The 19,150-nt window shown below is 29.0% G+C and overlaps 2 protein-coding genes and 1 long non-coding RNA gene across 4 annotated transcripts in view; 2 read left to right on the forward strand and 1 right to left on the reverse strand.

Annotated features, from left to right (window-relative positions):
• The window catches only part of LOC140920101 (uncharacterized), a 1,421-nt gene extending 688 nt beyond the window's left edge, over positions 1 to 733 (forward strand). The window contains exon 3 of the mRNA XM_073367417.1: positions 49 to 733. Within this exon, the coding sequence (XP_073223518.1) occupies positions 49 to 733 (685 nt within the window). The remainder of the gene's footprint in view (positions 1 to 48) is intronic.
• Positions 734 to 6,112: 5,379 nt separating this feature from the next.
• LOC101498177 (uncharacterized) lies at positions 6,113 to 10,281 on the forward strand. 2 transcript variants are annotated; one of them, XR_001143738.3, is made up of 8 exons: positions 6,113 to 6,339; positions 6,533 to 6,639; positions 8,022 to 8,311; positions 8,469 to 8,547; positions 9,015 to 9,107; positions 9,196 to 9,299; positions 9,469 to 9,565; positions 9,749 to 10,281. It is a non-coding gene; the product is annotated as an uncharacterized lncRNA (long non-coding RNA). The 2 variants fall into 2 exon arrangements; XR_189717.4 differs by having other exon boundaries at positions 6,115 to 6,339; positions 8,444 to 8,547.
• Positions 10,282 to 12,880: 2,599 nt separating this feature from the next.
• On the reverse strand, positions 12,881 to 15,907 carry LOC101511977 (probable polygalacturonase At3g15720). The gene is made up of 7 exons (XM_004497969.1): positions 15,752 to 15,907; positions 15,504 to 15,641; positions 14,835 to 15,023; positions 14,494 to 14,701; positions 14,267 to 14,348; positions 14,042 to 14,150; positions 12,881 to 13,207 (listed from the first exon to the last, which is right to left on the reverse strand). Exons 1-7 carry the CDS (start codon positions 15,905 to 15,907, stop codon positions 12,881 to 12,883), a joined length of 1,209 nt encoding a protein of 402 aa, XP_004498026.1.
• Between the last annotated feature and the right edge of the window lie 3,243 nt (positions 15,908 to 19,150).

The following is a 19,150-nucleotide window of genomic DNA, read 5'->3' on the forward strand; positions in this document are numbered from 1 at the left end:
TTAAGCAATCTGCTTTTAAGCAATTTGTTTCTAAATAATCTGTTTCAGGGATTGGTACCGGCCATTGCCAACATTGGGGCCCATGTGGAACACCGATTATGTGTTAAACACTTGTATGGGAATTGGAAAAAATAAGTATCCTGGAGGACATATGAAAGAGCTTCTTTGGTTGGCAACAAGAGCTACTGTGGTCCAGGATTGGGAGAAAGCAATGCAAAAATTTAAGGCAATCAATGAAGATGCATGGAAAGACATGATGCAACTTCCACCATCTATGTGGACTAGGTCAACATTTCGCACTGATACACAATGTGACCTTCAAGTAAACAACATGTGTGAGGCTTTCAACATGGTTGTATTGGAGTATAGAGATAAGCCTATCATAACATTACTTGAAGGTTTGAAACATTACATTACAGTAAGGATTGTGAAACAAAAAGAACTCATGCTACGATATAGAGGCAATATATGTCCTAGTATTCAACAAATATTGGAAAAGGCAAAAAGAGCAGCTGGGTGTTGGTTCGCAACTTGGCATGGAGATGATGATTTTAACTTGTTTAGTGTCACAAATGGTGTAGATACTTATACGGTAAATCTACACACAAAAACTTGTGCTTGTCGTAAGTGGGATTTGACCGGTATTCCGTGTTGCCATGCTCTTGTTTGCATATGGCATAACAAAGCTGATCCAGAATCGTACGTTTCACCTTATTATAGGTATAAAACTTGATTTTAACTGCATTATTGGTTCTGCATTTTGATGTGCTGCTTGTTCTGCATTGCTGGGGGTTGGTTCCCAACTTGGCATGGAGATGATGATTTTAACTTGTTTAGTGTCACAAATGGTGTAGATACTTATACGGTAAATCTACACACACAAACTTGTGCTTGTCATAAGTTTGATTTGACTGGTATTCCGTGTTGCCATGCTTTTGTTTGTATATGGCATAACAAAGCTGATCCAGAATCGTACGTTTCACCTTATTATAGGTATAAAACTTGATTTTAACTGCATTATTGGTATTCTGCATTATTGATGTTCAATTCTAGTTCTGTTCAATTTTGTTATGGTTTTATTCTTGTGCTTGTTCTGGTTCTGGTTTTATTCTTGTGCTTGTTCTGGTTTTATTCTGCTAGTTCAATTCTGGTTCTAGTTTAAATTGTTCTAGTTGTGCTTGGTATTTTGCATTATTGATGTTCTGGTTCTGCATTATTGATGTTCTGGTTCTGCTTGTTCTAGTTCAGTTTAGAGTCCTTATTCAGTTTAGAGTCCTTATTCAGTTTAGAGTTCTTGTTCTGGTTCTGCTTGTTGTAGTTTATTGATGTTCTGCTTGTTGTAGTTTGTTGGTGGTTATGTTCTGGTTCTGCTTGTTCTAGTTTTGTTCAGTTATGATTCTGGTTCTGTTCTTCTTGTTGTAGTTTGTTCATGGTTCTATTCTGGTTCTGCTTGTTGATGGTTCTGTTATGGTTATGTTCTGGTTCTGTTCAGTGACTTATTTGGTTCAGCCACATGCTAGTTCAGCCACATGCTTTATTTGGTTCTGGTTCTGCTAGATTTGTTCATTTCTGGTTCTGCTAGTTCAGCCACATGCTATTTCTGCCACATGCTTTATTTGGTTCTGGTTCTGCTAGATTTGTTCATTTCTGGTTCTGCTAGTTCAGCCACATGCTTTTATTTAGTTCTGGTTCTGCTAGATTTGTTCATTTTTGGTTCTGCTAGTTCAGCCACATGCTAGTTCAGCCACATGCTTTATTTGGTTCTGGTTCTGCTAGATTTGTTCATTTCTGGTTCTGCTAGTTCAGCCACATGCTTTATTTGGTTCTGGTTCTGCTAGTTCAGCCACATGCTTTATTTGGTTCTGGTTCAGCTAGTTTTGTTCTGTTCAATCTGGTTCTGGTTTTATTCTTGTGCTTGTTTTGGTTTAGTTCTGGTTTACTTTGTTCTAATTTTGTTGTAGTTTGGTTCTGGTTCAGCCACATGCTTTATTTTGTTCTAATTTCGTTTTGCCCTGCAATTTGGTTTTGGTTTTGTTGTGATTTAGTTTTTTTTGACATGTTTTTGGTTCTTTAAATAAGAAAACAAACTTCTTGACATGCTACTCTTACATTATAATGCCATCAAATGGACCAAAACTTTGGCATGCATCAAATGGAGATCCTATAAATCCCCCAATCATGAGAAGAGCACCGGGTAGACCAAAGGAAAAAAGGAACAAGTCCAATGACGAGACAAAAGGTTCTAACAAACTACCAAGACAGTTTGCAATTGTGAAATGTAAGAACTGTGGGAAGCTTGGCCACAACACGAGGACATGCAAGGGTAAAAGTGCAGCAGATAGAGAGATACCAAAAGGTGGAAATAACATCAACAGAACAAAGAGAGTAAAGACAACAAGGGTTGGAGGTGATGAGGGAGAAACACCAACAATTTTATCTCAAGATTCACAAGCTCCACAAATTCAAGATTCACAAATCAATTGAAGACACGAAACTTGTGATTTTTATTTTGGTTATTATGAATATGTAATCATACTTGGACCTATATAATTTGGTTACTATGAATATGTACTTTTATTTTGGTTACTTGTGAAGGAACAATTTTATTTTGTAATGCAGTAGTATGTAATGATGAAATGATATCAAAATTCTAACTTCAGATTATGGACTAGATTATTCTGAAAAATTGTTTTGATTATTGTCATTATTCTGATTATCAAATTTAGGTTCAAAAATTGGAATATTGTTCTGATTATTTTGACCAGATTATTCTGATTATTTCAAACAACTGAAAAATTGTTTGACCAAATTTTATTTATACAATGATATCAAATTGAGTTATTAACATGTAAAAATAGACAATCAAATTACAATAATACTAATTTCATTTGATTATATTAAACAATTACATTACATTACAATTTCAACCATAAACACCCTAAATTACATCATTACAAAACACCCTTAATCCAATCATTTTAATTACTTCAACATTACAATAACCAAAAGAACAATAATCAAAAGCCAGGAAAGTGTCAGAAAGCCTTTCATTCGTTTCAACTTCAACTTCAACTTCATTTCATCATCACAATTTTTTGTCACATTATCTTTCTTCTTGAATTCATCAATCCTTTTCATCAAAGACATAATAACTTCTTTTGCACGTTCTGTCATTGGCTCATCAAACCAATCAAAAAAATTGCAAGATTTTTTACCCTGTAACTAAACATAACAACAACAAAAATTCCAGAATACGTAAGCAATACAGAAAACAAATTTAAATAAATAAATTCCAGAATTTTGATAAATAGTTTACCTTATAAAATCCACAACCATGAAACCTTCGACCTGGATTTTCAGCCGTCCAAGAAGTACACAAAGGAGATTCAAGTCCACACAAACATTCTCTTCTTCTAATTCTCAAATGAGAATTGTTGCTTGTAACTGAATACGAATGACAAGACATTCTTTTCCCAAAAAAACAGAGAACAAGAGAAGAAACAACGAAATACAAACGAAGAAGAAACGAAACACAAACACGAACACTGGACGAACACCAATACGAAGACGATGAAGAAGAAGAAACACAGGACGAACACCAACACATGACGAAACACAAACACGAACACAGAACGAACACCAACACGGAACACGAAGACGGTGACCAACAATGAAGAAGAAGACGAAGTCGGAATATGTTTATGATGAAGAAATCAGAATCAGAATCTATTTGGGAGCTTTTGTTGAATTGGGGCTGTTTTTTAATTTAGGGTTCAAGCTTTTGTTGAATGATATGCTTCTGGTTCAAGCTTAGGGTTCATTTTTTTTAATTTAATTTTAACAAATAAATTTTATTTGTAATAATGATTTTTAACAATTATAATAATAATTTTTAAAAATATAAATTATATTTTTTAATCAGAAATAATATAATAATAAGTTTATTCCACGTATGCGTCTGCCACGTCAGCTTTTTATTGACACATCATTAAAAAATGACAACTCATCATGATTTGGACTCAAATTTTGTTTGGGGGACTAAAACTAGGGAGAAACAAAATGGGGGGACTACTTTCAATTTTCACCTATAATAGGGGGACCAAAAGTGCAATTAAGCCTAAAGATTTTAGTATGTAAGACACATTTTAAGTTGGTGCTGACTTAAAAAAACGTGTTTTAATAAATTTATTAATACATAACCAACTTAAAATTGCATTATAAAATACATATTTTTAACTCGATTTTTATAGACAACTGACTTAATATTTAATTATCTTTTTATAGTTGTAATTTCGTTTGATACATAGATATAAGTCAAATTATGTATTCAAATATATAATACAATGTACAAAAATATCACTATTAGAAATTGGCGTTTTTCCTGCGGCTTTTCATCCGGATATATATCCGAAAGTAATATCCAAGGATTTTCCTACGATTCAACATTATTTTAGGAATAATTCTGCGGTACCAGGTTCTGCAGGCAGATTCACAGGTAAAGTTTTCGTTTGCTGCGGATTTACATGTGACTATATATCCGCAACAAACTTTGCAATTTTCTTAAAGATATATCTGTGGTATATTCCACATGAAACTTCCGCAGCAAATTCCGAAGGTAATTCCCTGCGGATTTTCTTACGAACTTTTGTACAAATTAAGTAGTTTTTTTTAAAGGTTATTAAACTTCTATGATCTAACGCTTTTACTTTTCGAAAAATAGTTGATGCAACATCATACTTTTTAGGAATAGTGAGTGTTTTTTTCAATTTTTTTTTGAGTAAAAGTTATTTTAGGTGACGTTAAGTTATTGGAAAATTATGAATTAAGTGAATATGACTAATTCAGAACACTTAAGTAATGTAAAATTTAAAATTCTAAAAAAAATTAATGAAATATATTTGTCTAATTCTATTTTTTTTTTTTTAATTAATCTGATCGATTAGAGTTGATTAATTGTGTATAATCTATCACTATTGTTGTAAAACAACTTAGAATTTTTTCTTTCTAAAACTTAATAGGAGTTTTGTACCGTGCACCCCTCCATTTTACCTCCCACCCCCTCAAATTTTTTTAAAGACTATTTTGCCCTTGTTTAATTTGTATAAAATCATGAAAAAATTACCATTCTAGTTTCCCACCCCCTACTTTCGAAAATTATAAAAACTTTCTTAGCTTTCGAAAATTTCAAACTTTCGAAATAATACCAATATTTTGATTTATTTAAAAATTTTGTGAAGTTGAAAACTTTCAAAATTTAATTATGCAGAAAAAATTACTAATTTCGAAACTTTGGAATAATATCAAACTTTCGAAATGAAATATTTTAAAAATTTTAGAAACTTTAGATGAATATGAAGTTTTCGAAGTATATTTTTCCAAAAAGATTCGAAAGTTTGGATGAATTTGAAACTTACGAAGGTTATATACTTCAAAAATTTCAAACCTTTGAAGTAATTCCATTTCAAAAGTTTCAGAAGTTTCGAAACTTTCAATTTTTTTTTAAAATTACGGAAACTTCCAAAATTATATATCAAATTTATTTCATTCTTCATCTAATTTATTTCTAATTTATTACTATTAATTTATTACTATATATATATTGCTTTTTATTACTATAAATTTATTATTATAAATTTATTATTATAAATTTATTATTATTTATTACTATTAATTTATTGATATTAAAATTTGATGGGTGATGAATTATCAGTAGTAGTAATAATAATAATATCTGATCGGTGATGAATTTTTCTATAGAATTTATAACCGTTTTTGGTATTTTTTCAAAGTTTCGAAATTGGTAATTTTTTTAGCATATTTACATTTCGAAAGTTTTAAATTTACCAAAGTTTCGAATAAATTTTGAAACCTTATTTGATATTATTTCGAAACTTTAAATATAAATTATTTTTAATTTACTGTGTATATTTATTATTATGATTTAAATATATCATTTATTAATACTATTATTTTATTTTAAAATATAAAAATTTTAATTAATGTTCATGTTGAAATTATCATTTTAATAATGAAAATTACCTAAGTTCAAATGTGTGAACACAAAAGGAAAAATATTCTTAGTTTGAGTATTTCGTAGACAGAAAATACATATAGAGAAGTAAAATACATTTTCTCTAAAATCAACATGCCACTCTCTCTTCCGCCCTCCTCGGTTCGCAAATACATTTTCATCCGTTCTTCTTTCTCTTCCTCTTTTCATCGCAAATAGCCACCACCATGGCCTCCACCGCCCTCCTCCGTTCACGTAGGTGCAAATCGAGCCACCAATACCTGCTTGTTCGGCCTTCAACTACCGTTAAAAATCATCAACTCAACAAGGTATGGTATCACAAAATTACATTGTTTTAGGGTTTAGTGATTTGGTTGATTCATTATTCGATTGAGATTATTAATAATATATTTGTGTTCTGAAATCATTGCTAACGTTTTTCATCTGTTCAAAATTAGGAATTTTATGTTATTCTTCAAAATTGTGGATTTGCTTATCATATTTTCATTTTCTCTCCCACAGATTCTTCACGCTTGCACCCTTGCGCTTCTCATTTACGTTGATTTGCACTTCTCATTCCTCAAATCTTTATCAGCTTTTTAAGCCGATTTCAGTTTCAATTTATTGAGGTATTTGATTCTATCACTAATGCTAGTTTCTCGTTAGTTTGTGACATTAATCGTGGTATATTTCAATTCGTTTTTCTGGTTCACTTGATTTTGTGTTTGTTTAGAGTCATAGATTTGAGTTGATGCTAATTTTAACTTCGCATAGGGTTTTGAATGTCCAATTTATTGTTGTGTATGTTTAGGAAATGATGTTTCTGACTTGATCTCACATACTACGTTTGATATTGTTGGTCATAGTCACCAACTTAAAGGTTGTTAGTCTTGGTAGTTAGTTTTTGTTGTAGGTGTATTTGGATTTCTCTCTATTGTTCAAAACTTGCTTTTGGGATAACTTGCTTTTGCGAATAACTCAATTAGTTGAGCTCCAACACTATGAGAAGTTGAGTTTGAGAAAGAAGTTCAAACCTGAAACTCTAATTATTACCATAATATATTAACAATTGACATTGAAAAGGGTAATATATCTAAAACACTTTGAGGTACATGTGAAATTAAAATGCACTAACCCAATGTTCAATGTCTCCAATGGTTAAGATGCCAGCACAATGGAGGTTAGATCGATAGCATCATATTGCTGCTCAAGTTGGGCCAATTCTTTCTCTTTCTCCTTTATCTAGTTTTCACTCAAATCATGAACAGTGAGATTCCATTAAGAACCATATTACTCTATATAAAGATAGAGTTATAGTGACAAAAACATTAGTAACCTTTTTTACAAGCAAGTTGTTTTTTTCTTGAAGGGCCTTATCCTGCATAGAAAGCAAAAAAAAAAAATGAAATAGAGGTAATTAAACATGAAGGGAGTTCTGGCAGAAATTGTTGGAGCTTCCTCTCAATGTTCAATGGCTTGCTGAATGTGTTCAACAAGCTTGTGAGCTATTGGGTTAATTTTCTTCTGATAATAATCATTTTTTTCACGCTTAGAATTTGATGATAATGGATTCAAGAGGAGTGTTCAATTGTGGAAAATAGTATTAGTTAATAGCTTTGTTTCATTAAATTCAATTACTAAAATGTTGGAATTTGATTTTCTTTTATTTCAAAATGATGATAATAGTAAGGAGTTTAGTATGCTATTGTGTTGTCTCAAAATATTGGGATTGTAATAAAATTAGTTTAATTTGTATGGTAGATTGCTGAAGTGTGATTTACCTTTCACAAAAAGGATAGTAACATTAAGGAGTTTTGAATGTTATTGATGCTTTCTTAAAAATTTGGTTTTTAAAGAGAAGTGATTCTAGATGATTTGTAGTGTTACTCTCTTTGATTGCATGGGGTATAATGTTCTCGTTATGATTATTTTAAGGGGAGTAAGTTTGGTTCTTGTGGAAAATTCTTACGTGAATTTTCGCTTTGTCTTTCTTTTTCCAATTGTTTTGCAGCCAAAAACAATTGTCACACCAGGCATCTTGCAAAGCTTCAGTTGAAAGCAACTACTGCAAATATGACAATCAAATGCTTCAGTTGTTCACATCATCTTTTTACCTTGCAGCCTTGGTAGCTTCCATGGCTGTTTCCCCTGTAACCAGAAAGCTAGGTCACAAACTAACTATGTTAGTTGCTGGAATTCTCTTCATTTTTGGCACTGCCGTAAGTGCCTCTGCAGGCACCCTTGTCTTGAGAAAAGGGATCCCTTGGTAGTCATGGCTACTGGTAGTGGCAAGTCTTTGTGGTAAAATGCTTCATCACTTTCTCTCACTCTCACATTCTCACTGTGTTTTTCATGTTCATGAAGCTAATTGCCTAAATTGGAGAATTGTAACTTGGAAAGGCTAAACTATATTTTGTGTTTATTTTTGAATAGCTATTTTGTGTTTATTCTCGGCCAGATGGGTTGCTTGAGTGGTTGTTTCACCTGTCATGCCTTTTAAGCTTCTCCAACATTTTTTTCTGTTCAAGTGAAGTTGGGTAATTTTTTCTGTAATCCTTCTCCAGCATTTTTCTGTATTTTTTTCTGAAGCATTATTTAGTGAAGTATGTTTGAATTTTTGATAAACAAAGTTTTAAGATTTTGGCACCTGTATGTATGTAAATATGGGTGTCAGTAAGTTAGACATGAAAAACATGGTGGGTATAGTGCCATTACTAAGCAATAATATTTTATCAGCTTGTTAATGTTTGCTCACTGTTACATATCTCATCTGTTGTTCATGATAGCGTGGGTTCAATTGGTTGATTACTTTATGTTCTCTACTCATATTTTGTTTTTTCAGTATAAGATATAAATTATTTTACTCCTTTCGCCCATTAATTAAGATGTTTATGACAATTATAATAACTTTCTAAGCAGGGCTTCCATCTTCTGATTGTTGATATTACTCTTCAATTGATTAATTCCATTAATTTAGACCTGAGTTTTTTTTTTTCTGGAACAGGTATTAGTTAAATTAAAGGGATGGGAAGATACTGTTACCATAGTCTCAAGTGACATGCGCCATTGGAACGCCCCTGAGAAAGCTGACATATTGGTAACTTTTTTGGTCATTTTGTCATTGTCAATGATTTGACTTTTGTTGTTTATGGTCAAGTGTCTGATTGCTGTTGGCTTGAATTTAGGTTAGTGAATTGCTAGGTTCTTTTGGGAACAATGAACTGTCTTTCGAGTGCCTTGATGGAATTTAGAGATTTTTAAAGTCAGATGGAATTTCAATACCGTCTTTGTATGTGAATTCTTTTTATTTCGCACACTGATTTATCTTGGTTTTTTTAAATTATTGTTTATTTATTTGATTTCATGTGAATGTATTCATCCTTATTGGTTTACATGTTTGTTAAGGTTTCTGTCTTGTTATTGTTGATAATTGTTTTGTTGATTTTGTTTGAGCATAGGTTTTTACATTTACTCATCCAAAACCAGTTGTCGATAGAGAAAACACGTTATAAGAAGTTGCATTTTATGATACCTAATGACACCAGCTCTGCAATGGTATGTGGTGTATTTCTTTTCTTATTGACTAAATAGGCTTGTTGAGGAATAATAAGATTACATTGTGTTAAATTATTTAGATCTTTCAAGTGTCAGAAATTATTTTAATTATCTCAGATCAATTGTTGTGCTAATGTTATAATATTCTTTTTGATACTGACTGACCTTGTACTCTAATCACAGGATTTGTTGGCTATGGGTGGATGTTGTCTGATATTGATATATGGGTGGATGTCGTCTGATATTGATATATGGGTGGATGTAGTTGGGAGAAAGAAAGGTAGAATATTTAGTCTTGAATCTAAATCAGCCAACAATGCGTTCTGATTCAGAGGTTAATTTAGAGGTTGATGCTTTGAGAAGTTAAGTTCATGCTTTGAATGAATCGTTGCAAAAACAGGAGCAAAAATAGTTTTGATGAAGCAACAGTTGCAACGACAAGAAAAAGAGATAGTCGAGACGAACAAAATTTAACCTTTCTGATGCAACCTTTAGGATTTGTTGGATCTTCTCGTCCAAGTTCATCACCACAATCCAACCGTGAAACTGATGAAGGTAGTGGGGATGATGACATTGGTAGTAATCATATTGAGTAATATTTGTTTTTATTTTGTTAAATTGGTTGTATCATGTACTTGATTATATATGGTTTTTTTGTGCTTTAATTAATACTTAGTTATGATTTGCGAACATGATATAAATTTTGTTTAGAATTATCACAATAGTTGGATCATACTTTAATTCATATTTAGTTTTGATTTGAAAATATGATATAAATTTTATTTTGAAATATTGCAATAGTATTTAAATTAAAGACTAATATTAAATATTTAAAAAATATATTTATAATAATATTTTCATATATTTTTAGTTGAAATTTTCATATAAATAAAAAAATAAAAAAACTCAATTACAGCAGAAATTTAAACATTTGGGTTTCTTTTGAAAATAATTTTGATACGAAATTACCTGCGGATTTACATGCCAAACGCATTTGTTGTAAAATTTCATGTGGATATACCTGCAGATGTTCATTTGTAGGAAACGTACTACAGATATTTCTGCATGAAAAATCGTACGAAAATGCTTTAAGTTTGCTTAATATGTGCTGCGGATTTATCCGCAGGTAACTTACCTACGGATACAGAAATCCTCATGTAACTATTATCTACGATGGTTTTACGTGGAGATATGATTCCGCTAAGAAATTCGCAGGTAAAGTATGTTTCCGGATTTTGTGCTTAAATCCGCAGGAAATGACGCAGGTAAAAGCAAATTTTAGTTAGTGTAGCGGTTAAAATTTGTAAGAGAGTCTCGAAAAGTCAAATACTTGCTTCATTTAGAGGAGCATTTGGTGTTCTCCAGCATTATTATCTCTTCGAAATAGATGGAAAATTGGTGGTGGAAAATTAGTGGTGGTTCTAAAATAAAATGCCTAATAGTTGAAAAGTCCAATTAAACAACAATTAAAATAAAAGTCAAAATATTATAAACTCTATTTCTAACTTAAATATCTAAATTATCTTGAATTTAATTTTATTAAATTTATACAAAAATAAACCTTCGTCTAAGCATAACTAAAAAGTAAAAACACACTAAAGACATTTGTATTGCTCAACACGTAAGGTTTATGTTTTCAAACATGAATTTTTGTCTACATGTGTATTGAACATGTATATCGAACTAGTGTCTATTGTATCCAGCATGCTAATAAATTATTTAGTGTTTTTTTCTACATGTATATTGAACCTGTATAAATTTATATATGCTTTCAAACATTTAGACTTGAAATTTATCGACCAATTAGAAGGAACGTTGTCCTAATAATAGTCACTCAATACATCTTTGAATTATTCATAATTAATATTATATTTTAAAAGTTCTTAGTGCTTTCACATACGTATCCTTGATTATAATGAATCACAGTTTTGTGAAACAAATTTTATACAACCACCTTGAGTTTTAAATTAACCGTTTCACCCGTGCAACCACGAGTTTACATTCTAGTTTTTGTTATAAAGAGCTAGGATGAATTATGTTCTAAAGAATTGGTGTGGTCAAGATTTAAGAACAAATTAATTAGGGTTGAGTATTATTTATATCAAAGTTTTTCTTATTCACTTTTCCATCATTAAATTTAGAGTCAATGATCATGCATTGAGAATAAAAAATAATTTTATATCGTTGTATAATAGAAATCCATTGTCTTACTATATATGGTTATTTAATAATCAATTTTTAAAAATAATACCTTTTACTCTATTTTTATTGAACGTTAATGTAAAAACTAATTAAAACTAACATTGTATATTATTTTTCTCTTTAATTTATGTATAATTTTCTTTTTTGGATTTAACATGTCAACTCACACATTGCTTGTTTACGAACTCACTCTTGAATGAGGTGGCAAGATGATTTTAAAATCCAACCCATTTTTTTTGCAGACAAACCATACTATCTCTACGAAATCCACCATATTTAGAATGTGCGACTATTTGTTGACAAAAAAATAGAGTGATGATATTTAGTACGAATTAAAGATCCGAAGAAATGCAAGAATGATAAATTGTTAATTTATTAGAGATTGATAAAAAAAAAGTCATATAGAGTGAATGAAAAAAAAAATCTGATTCTAAAACATTCAGCATTTTCCAAAAAAATGTGCAATAACATTTGACAATATTTTTTATATTTATTATGTAGTATGTTAAATTTGATTATTTTTTTTCACAAACAACCGTATGTAAAATTATACATAATTTCTGTATAACTAATTAAATTTAAAAAAAACACAAGCATGGTAAAAATCCGTCAATAAAAAAAATATTCATATAGTCAAATTGGATTCCGTACTATTAAATTCACACATTCAGTCACATTATGATTGTTGATCTTTATCATACAATCTAAAAAATTGTAAATTTTTACCCTTTATTTTATAATTTAAGTTACCAAATTTAATTATTAGCCGTTTAATTTTAATAAAGCAGATTCAAATTTATCAATCTAATAAATATGGATAAGTTATCAAATTTAATTATTAGCCATTTAATTTTAATAAAGCAGATTCAAATTTATCAATCTAATAAATATGAAATTGTTCAGTATAATTATAGTTTTTTCTTTTCCTTGGACACTGCCCTCTTTTTGTAGAAAAAGAGAATAAAAATATAACAAAAGTATTATTACAATCTACTCATTTAACCAATTCTATTTCTAAGAACGTGGAACTACTTATTCTCTAACAATGAAATATATCAACAATTTGTTTTTTAGTATTCTTAGACACCTATAATAGTAGTATCTAAATAAACACTAAAGACATGGGATCTTTGGATTACAATAAGAGCTAGTTCCTTCAACATTTCTGCACGACGAAGATGTGGTCTCTCCATCAACACCAATTATGTAGATGTTTTCAAATACAATGTTGGTGCAACCAATAGAAGCACAATTCAATTCAATTGCATCGTTATCATTTGATGTTCCTCGAATTTTGCGATAAGTAACATCACTAATTTTAACTGCGTCATTTGTACTTGATAATAAGGCATCGTATTGTTGATCAATAATCACAGGGTGATCCACTTTATAAAGTTTAATATCTTCGAATGTGATCTTCCTTGCATAACCACGTCCTCCCTATATATTTCATAAAACACAAACCAAATTAACATCAACACTATTTTATCCGATTTATTTCAAAAAATCAAAAAGTGATTTGACTTTATATTTTAAAAATTATTTTTATAAAAATTTATATAAAAATCTTTAAAGTCATTTGCTATCGATAAAAAAATAATTTTAATATTCGTTAATTTAAATATTTATTATTAGAGATTTTAATATTATAAAAATCATATTTTTTTAGAAGGTATCTTTTAAAAATAATTTTTATGAAGAACTTATGAAAATAGTTTTTTATTTTAATTATTTTTGAAATTTTATTATAAAAAAATTAACAAATAGATGAAATATTTAAAATGGTGTTTTAAGAAAAACTATTTAATTCAATTTTTCATTTGAAAATATTATGTTTAAAATTATTTTTTAAAATTGTTATAAAAAACAATAACATACTATTAAAAAAATCATTTAAAAAAAATCTTAAACAAACATACCCTATATTTTAAAGATTTAAAAAAAAAAGATAGAGTTTGCTTTTATTTATTTGTCATATTGAAAATCATTATTTAAAAAAATCAGTTATAAATGATAATTTTTTATAGAAGCTATCAAAAATAACTTCCCATTTGAAGTTACTTTTAGATTTTTTCCAATTTCTTTTCCAAAAGTGATTATGAGCCTGTTTGTTACTTATTCTAAAAAAATAGTTTATTAAACAAAAAGCTATAACAAACTGGTCCTCTTTTATTTTTCTTAAAAAGTGACTTTTTAAGAAAAATGTTATAAAATTATTAATCCCCACAAGAGTTAATTTAATTATACATCCAATTAATTAGAATCGATACTTACCACCCATGTCTTGATTCTAGCACCATTTGTAGTCCCACTAAAAGTGCAATTTTTTACAAGTACCTCTTCTACCATAGCAAAATCTCCATCTTTTCCAAGGCTTCCGACACTATATATATATATATATATATATAGTGACCAACACATTACGGTTACAACAATAACATAATGCTAAAAAAGCAATAACATAATGCAAAAAATCATAAAATTATTTAAACAACTAACCTAATTCCATGGCCAGGTCCACAATAAACATCGGTTATGTTGATGAAGTTGGAACCACTATTAATGGCGATACAATCATCACCTAAAATAAAGAATAAATATAAGAAAATTAATAAGATGCAAAACCCCTATACTCCTTTTAGTCTCATTTGTGCTTATAAATAAAGTATGGGAAATAATTTGTGACTTTGTAATATATAATAATAGGGAACAATCTAAAATTGAACCAGTTGAGATGGTTGAATGATAAATCAAGATGTTGGATGATGAAGAGATATCAAATCCATCCGTGTTGGGACTCTCCTCTGGTGCATTTATATGAAGATTTGAGATGCGAACACCATCGCATGAAGTAATGCTTATATGATTTTTTGGACTGTTGATGTGAGTCAACGTGGCAACATTAAGATTATCACAGTTACTAAATCTAAGAGCCTGCATATAAGTGTCAGATGAAATAATTAATTATATATTTTAAGCTTGTTTGTTACGGACTTTAAAAAAAAAGTTTACATTTGCCATTATTGATATAATTTAAATTAAAAAAAAATGCAATTATATAAGTTACCGTTGGCCTAGTAAGGTCAGTTTGGTCATGAAATTTGTTCCACCAAGGAGCACCTTGGCCATCAACTGTTCCTCCTCCATTGATAACAAGGCCATTTATGTGCCAGAATTGGATCCATGATTTCCCAACATCACCTTTTGTCCAATCCCATTCCTCAATACTTTTTGGGGCACTAATAGTTCCTTGAAGCTGCCAACCCACATATTAATATTAGGAATGATCGATTATGTAATCAGCATTAATTAATAGGATATGCATGAGAAAACAGAATTATTTAATTGACAAATTATTTCCCTAAAAATAATTATTTGATTGACAAATTATTTCCCTAAAAATAATTATTTGATTGACAAATTAATATGTACTTATATTTAGAAATTATTGAAATTTCCCTAATCATGCATAAATGTGTAATACTCCATTAAAGGAATAATCGATAAAGTAATAATCCACGTATAAATGAGAATGAATAAATAGGACATCCCTCAGAAAAAACAATAATATGATTGACAAAATGTCTAAAGTAGAGGTACTTATTTATCTCGAAAATTAGCTAAAATTTCCCTAACAATTCATATAAGTGTAATATATGCATGAGAATATGATTGACAAAACACCTAAAATAACATAGTCATACATATATGTGTAACTTAATAACTTATGACCTACCACAACGTTAACCCGTGAAGATATGCAAGGGCCTTGAAACGACACAGGTTGCAACATGAATCTTTTGCCATTCGGTATGAGAAGTGTTGGATTACTTTGTCTTGTACTACAAACATCTTGCCATGCTTTCAAAAATGCCTTTTAACATAAAGTTAAAGTGTATTAGAATAGATAAATTTTATCTCAAAAAGTAAGAAATATAAAAGATTGAAAAATAAAACTATATAACAAAAAAAATATATATATACATTTGAATCATCAGTTTGGCCATCACCCTTGGCACCATAATTAAGAACATTGAAGTAATTGCTGTCATCTAGTAATATTTTATGATTTACTAATTGAGAGCACAAGCTAGGTGAAGCAATGAAAAACAATAGAAAGAAAGCAAAGAGTATTTTCATTTTTGAAATAAGAAAAACACTAATAAAATTTAAGTGATAAATTACTAGAACGTACTTTTGTAGTAAAATACTGTGGAAAGGGCAGGTACTTATAAAGATTGTAGAGGAGCATTGATGGAGGAATATTATAATTAAAAATTAGCAATTATAGTATTAATTTTATTTCTATATATCATATATGATTCAATAAAATATATACATTTTGTCAACAATAATAAATAAATAAATAAACTTTATTGTTGCGACATAAACTTTATTGTTGCGTGTAAATTATATCCACTAATATTCAATTATCTTTATGTCAGCTATCCATCAAAAGTAAATATTTATGTGAGATAGTCATAATAAATAATTATCAAATATAAATATTTATGTGAGATAGTCAAAATAAATAAATATCAAACGTAAATATCTATGATTGACATAAGTGCGTATCTAAATGTTCCTTTAATGGAATATATATATAATATCCAAGGGAAAAACATGTAGCATATAATGTAATTCACAAGTTAATTATGAGTAAATAAATCTGTTTTTGATTTTTTTACAAAAATGAACAAATTAAACCAAGTTCAAGTTTATCACTCATAAAAATACTAACGTCAAGTAAAAAAGTCTAATATCAAAAAATATCTTATCCTTACGTAAGTGGTATTAGAGCCCAAAAGTCTTCCAAATATATATGTGTTTGTTGTATATTATGATTGCTATCTAGATTTTTTTTCAACTCTGGTAGAATGATATATGTTTTAAAATTTGAATGATAAATTAGCAACCTTTACTAAATCAGTTATTTGAAATTTAAATTGGTTGTCATTAAGCATAATTTATTTTGTAATGATGATAAGTTTGATTCTTGTTGTTTGGAAGATAATCCCATGAGAAATTGATATAATTTTTGAAGTTCAACTTTTACGTTTTTTTAAAGAGTTTATTTTAGGATAAGTAACAAATTAAGTTTGATGTTATGATAGTCCTGTATGTAGTTTCTAAAGACTTTTGAATTATTATCATTATTTAGATTATTTTGGTTAGTTTACTGTAGAATTTAGAATTATTTGGAATAAATTATGGTTTTATAATTCGTGAATTCAATAAGATGTTTACGTTTTCCTTTCATTGATTAACTAAATTCTTTTTGTTGGTTAATTAGTTTAGCATAGTGCTAAAAAAAAATATTTTCATTACTGTCAAATTTCGACAAGCTAGCATGATGTCTCATCATGCGACCAGTACTAATTTTTGTGTTTTTTTTATCTCGTCGGGTGACCAAAGTCATCATCAGTCACTCATAACTAGTATTTAAGTGAAAAATATGATTTTTTATGTCATTCTTGGACCTTGAAAGCTTTGGAAAGAAATCAAAATACTTTGAACACTAGAAGTTGAAGATTCAAACCCGAGAACAAGTGATTTAAGATTCACATGAGCATATATTTTATCTAACATTTTCACAAATTATAAAAGAAATTGTGAAAAAATCAGTTAAATTTGTGGAGCTGTTATGAATAGTGCTATTGGTGGATGTCTATTAATGAGTGAATTTTATTTTAATTGTTCACTTATTTATTTGTGTCTTACAAATAAAATTCACATTGTAATAAAAAAAAATACTTTTAAAGAGAATAATATTCTTCTATATCTTGCACTTATCCTAATAGAAATTAAAGTTTTACGTGTGGATTTGCCTACGAATTTAAAGCTAAAATTCTGTAAAAAAAAATACATTATCTGCTGATTTACTGGCGGAACTATTTTGTCACGTAAAACGTAGAAGGTTATTTTTTAGTTTACTAACTAGTTGTTAATACATATTGTATTGCAATTCACTACGCGAAAAAACCTATTTTACAGCGTTTTTTTAAGCCATTTACAATGTTTTTTCAAAAAAATAAGCGTTGTAATATCTATCGCTGTAAAAAGATACAACACCGCTTTTTAAAATAAAAAAACACTATAAAATAAGTAGATACATTGCGCGCTTGTTATACTCGTTTTACATCGTTTTTTGGAAAAAGCGTTGTAAAAGGTGCATTCAATAGATGAATTATTATGCACCTTTTACAACGTTTTTTTAAAAAAGCGCTGTAAAAGGTGCAAACAATATATAGTTATTATGCACCATTTACAGTGCTTTGTTGAAAAAACGTTGTAATAAGTGCAAACAATAGATGCATTATTATGCACTTATTACAACGCTTTTTTGAAAAAGTGTTGTAAAAGGTGCAAACAATCGATGCATTATTATGCACCTATTACATCGCTTTTTTGAAAAAGTGTTGTAAAAGGTGCATTTTTATTTTAGTGTTATTAAAAAACACTGTAAATGGAATTTTTAAAAAACGTTTTTTGGTTTTTTATGGCATTTTTTTAGAAAACATTGTCTTTTAATTTTTTTTTCAAAATTATTTTCATCCAGAATCAATTCACAAATCAGTTCATACAATCAGTACACAACAACAGAACTATATAACTTTATAATTTAACCTTATAACTTTACATATTTTACTACGCCAATAATGACATTTTATAGCGCGTCTTTTACAGCGCTTATTAAATATAGGCGCTGTTGTAGAATTTTTAAAAAATAACGGAGGATACAACAACGTTTTTTTGACAAGTGATGTCGAAAAAGCGTTGTTGTAAGGTCATATAGGGTCACATAGCGCTTGCACAAAATGCTTACAATCCTTTTACAACGCTTTTTGTAAAAGCTGTAAATTGAAGCGCTCTCCCATAGCCTTTAAAAAAAATAAGGAGGTCACATAGTGCTTGCACATAATAAAACCAAGAAGCGCCTTTAACAAAAACTGATCAGAACATAAACTTTGTAATTTTACAGTGCTTTTGTCAATAAGCGCTATAAAAAATCTTTAAAAAAATAAGGAGGTCACATAACGCTTGCACATAATAAAACAAAGAAGTCTTTTAAAGCGCTTCGTGGAAAAGATATATCTGATAATTAATAACATATGCTAAACGGATTTTTAATAACATATATTTGATAATTTTCTATCATATATGTTTTTAAGTATTTTTTTAATATTTATTTATTTTAATTATTATAGTTTTTAAAATCAATTATTTGTATTTTTAATTTCTTCAGTAATCACCTATTTTGTGTAATTTTTTATTTTCATTAATTAATTAAACTAAACAGATTGATCGATTGAATGCCCAATATTACTGAAGTTGTGAAGTAATTAATACATTTTCCAGTGATTGAAGAATTATATATATATA

The sequence above is a fragment of the Cicer arietinum genome, chromosome 4 (assembly GCF_000331145.2).
Source record: "Cicer arietinum cultivar CDC Frontier isolate Library 1 chromosome 4, Cicar.CDCFrontier_v2.0, whole genome shotgun sequence".
In the NCBI taxonomy this organism is placed as follows: domain Eukaryota; kingdom Viridiplantae; phylum Streptophyta; class Magnoliopsida; order Fabales; family Fabaceae; genus Cicer; species Cicer arietinum.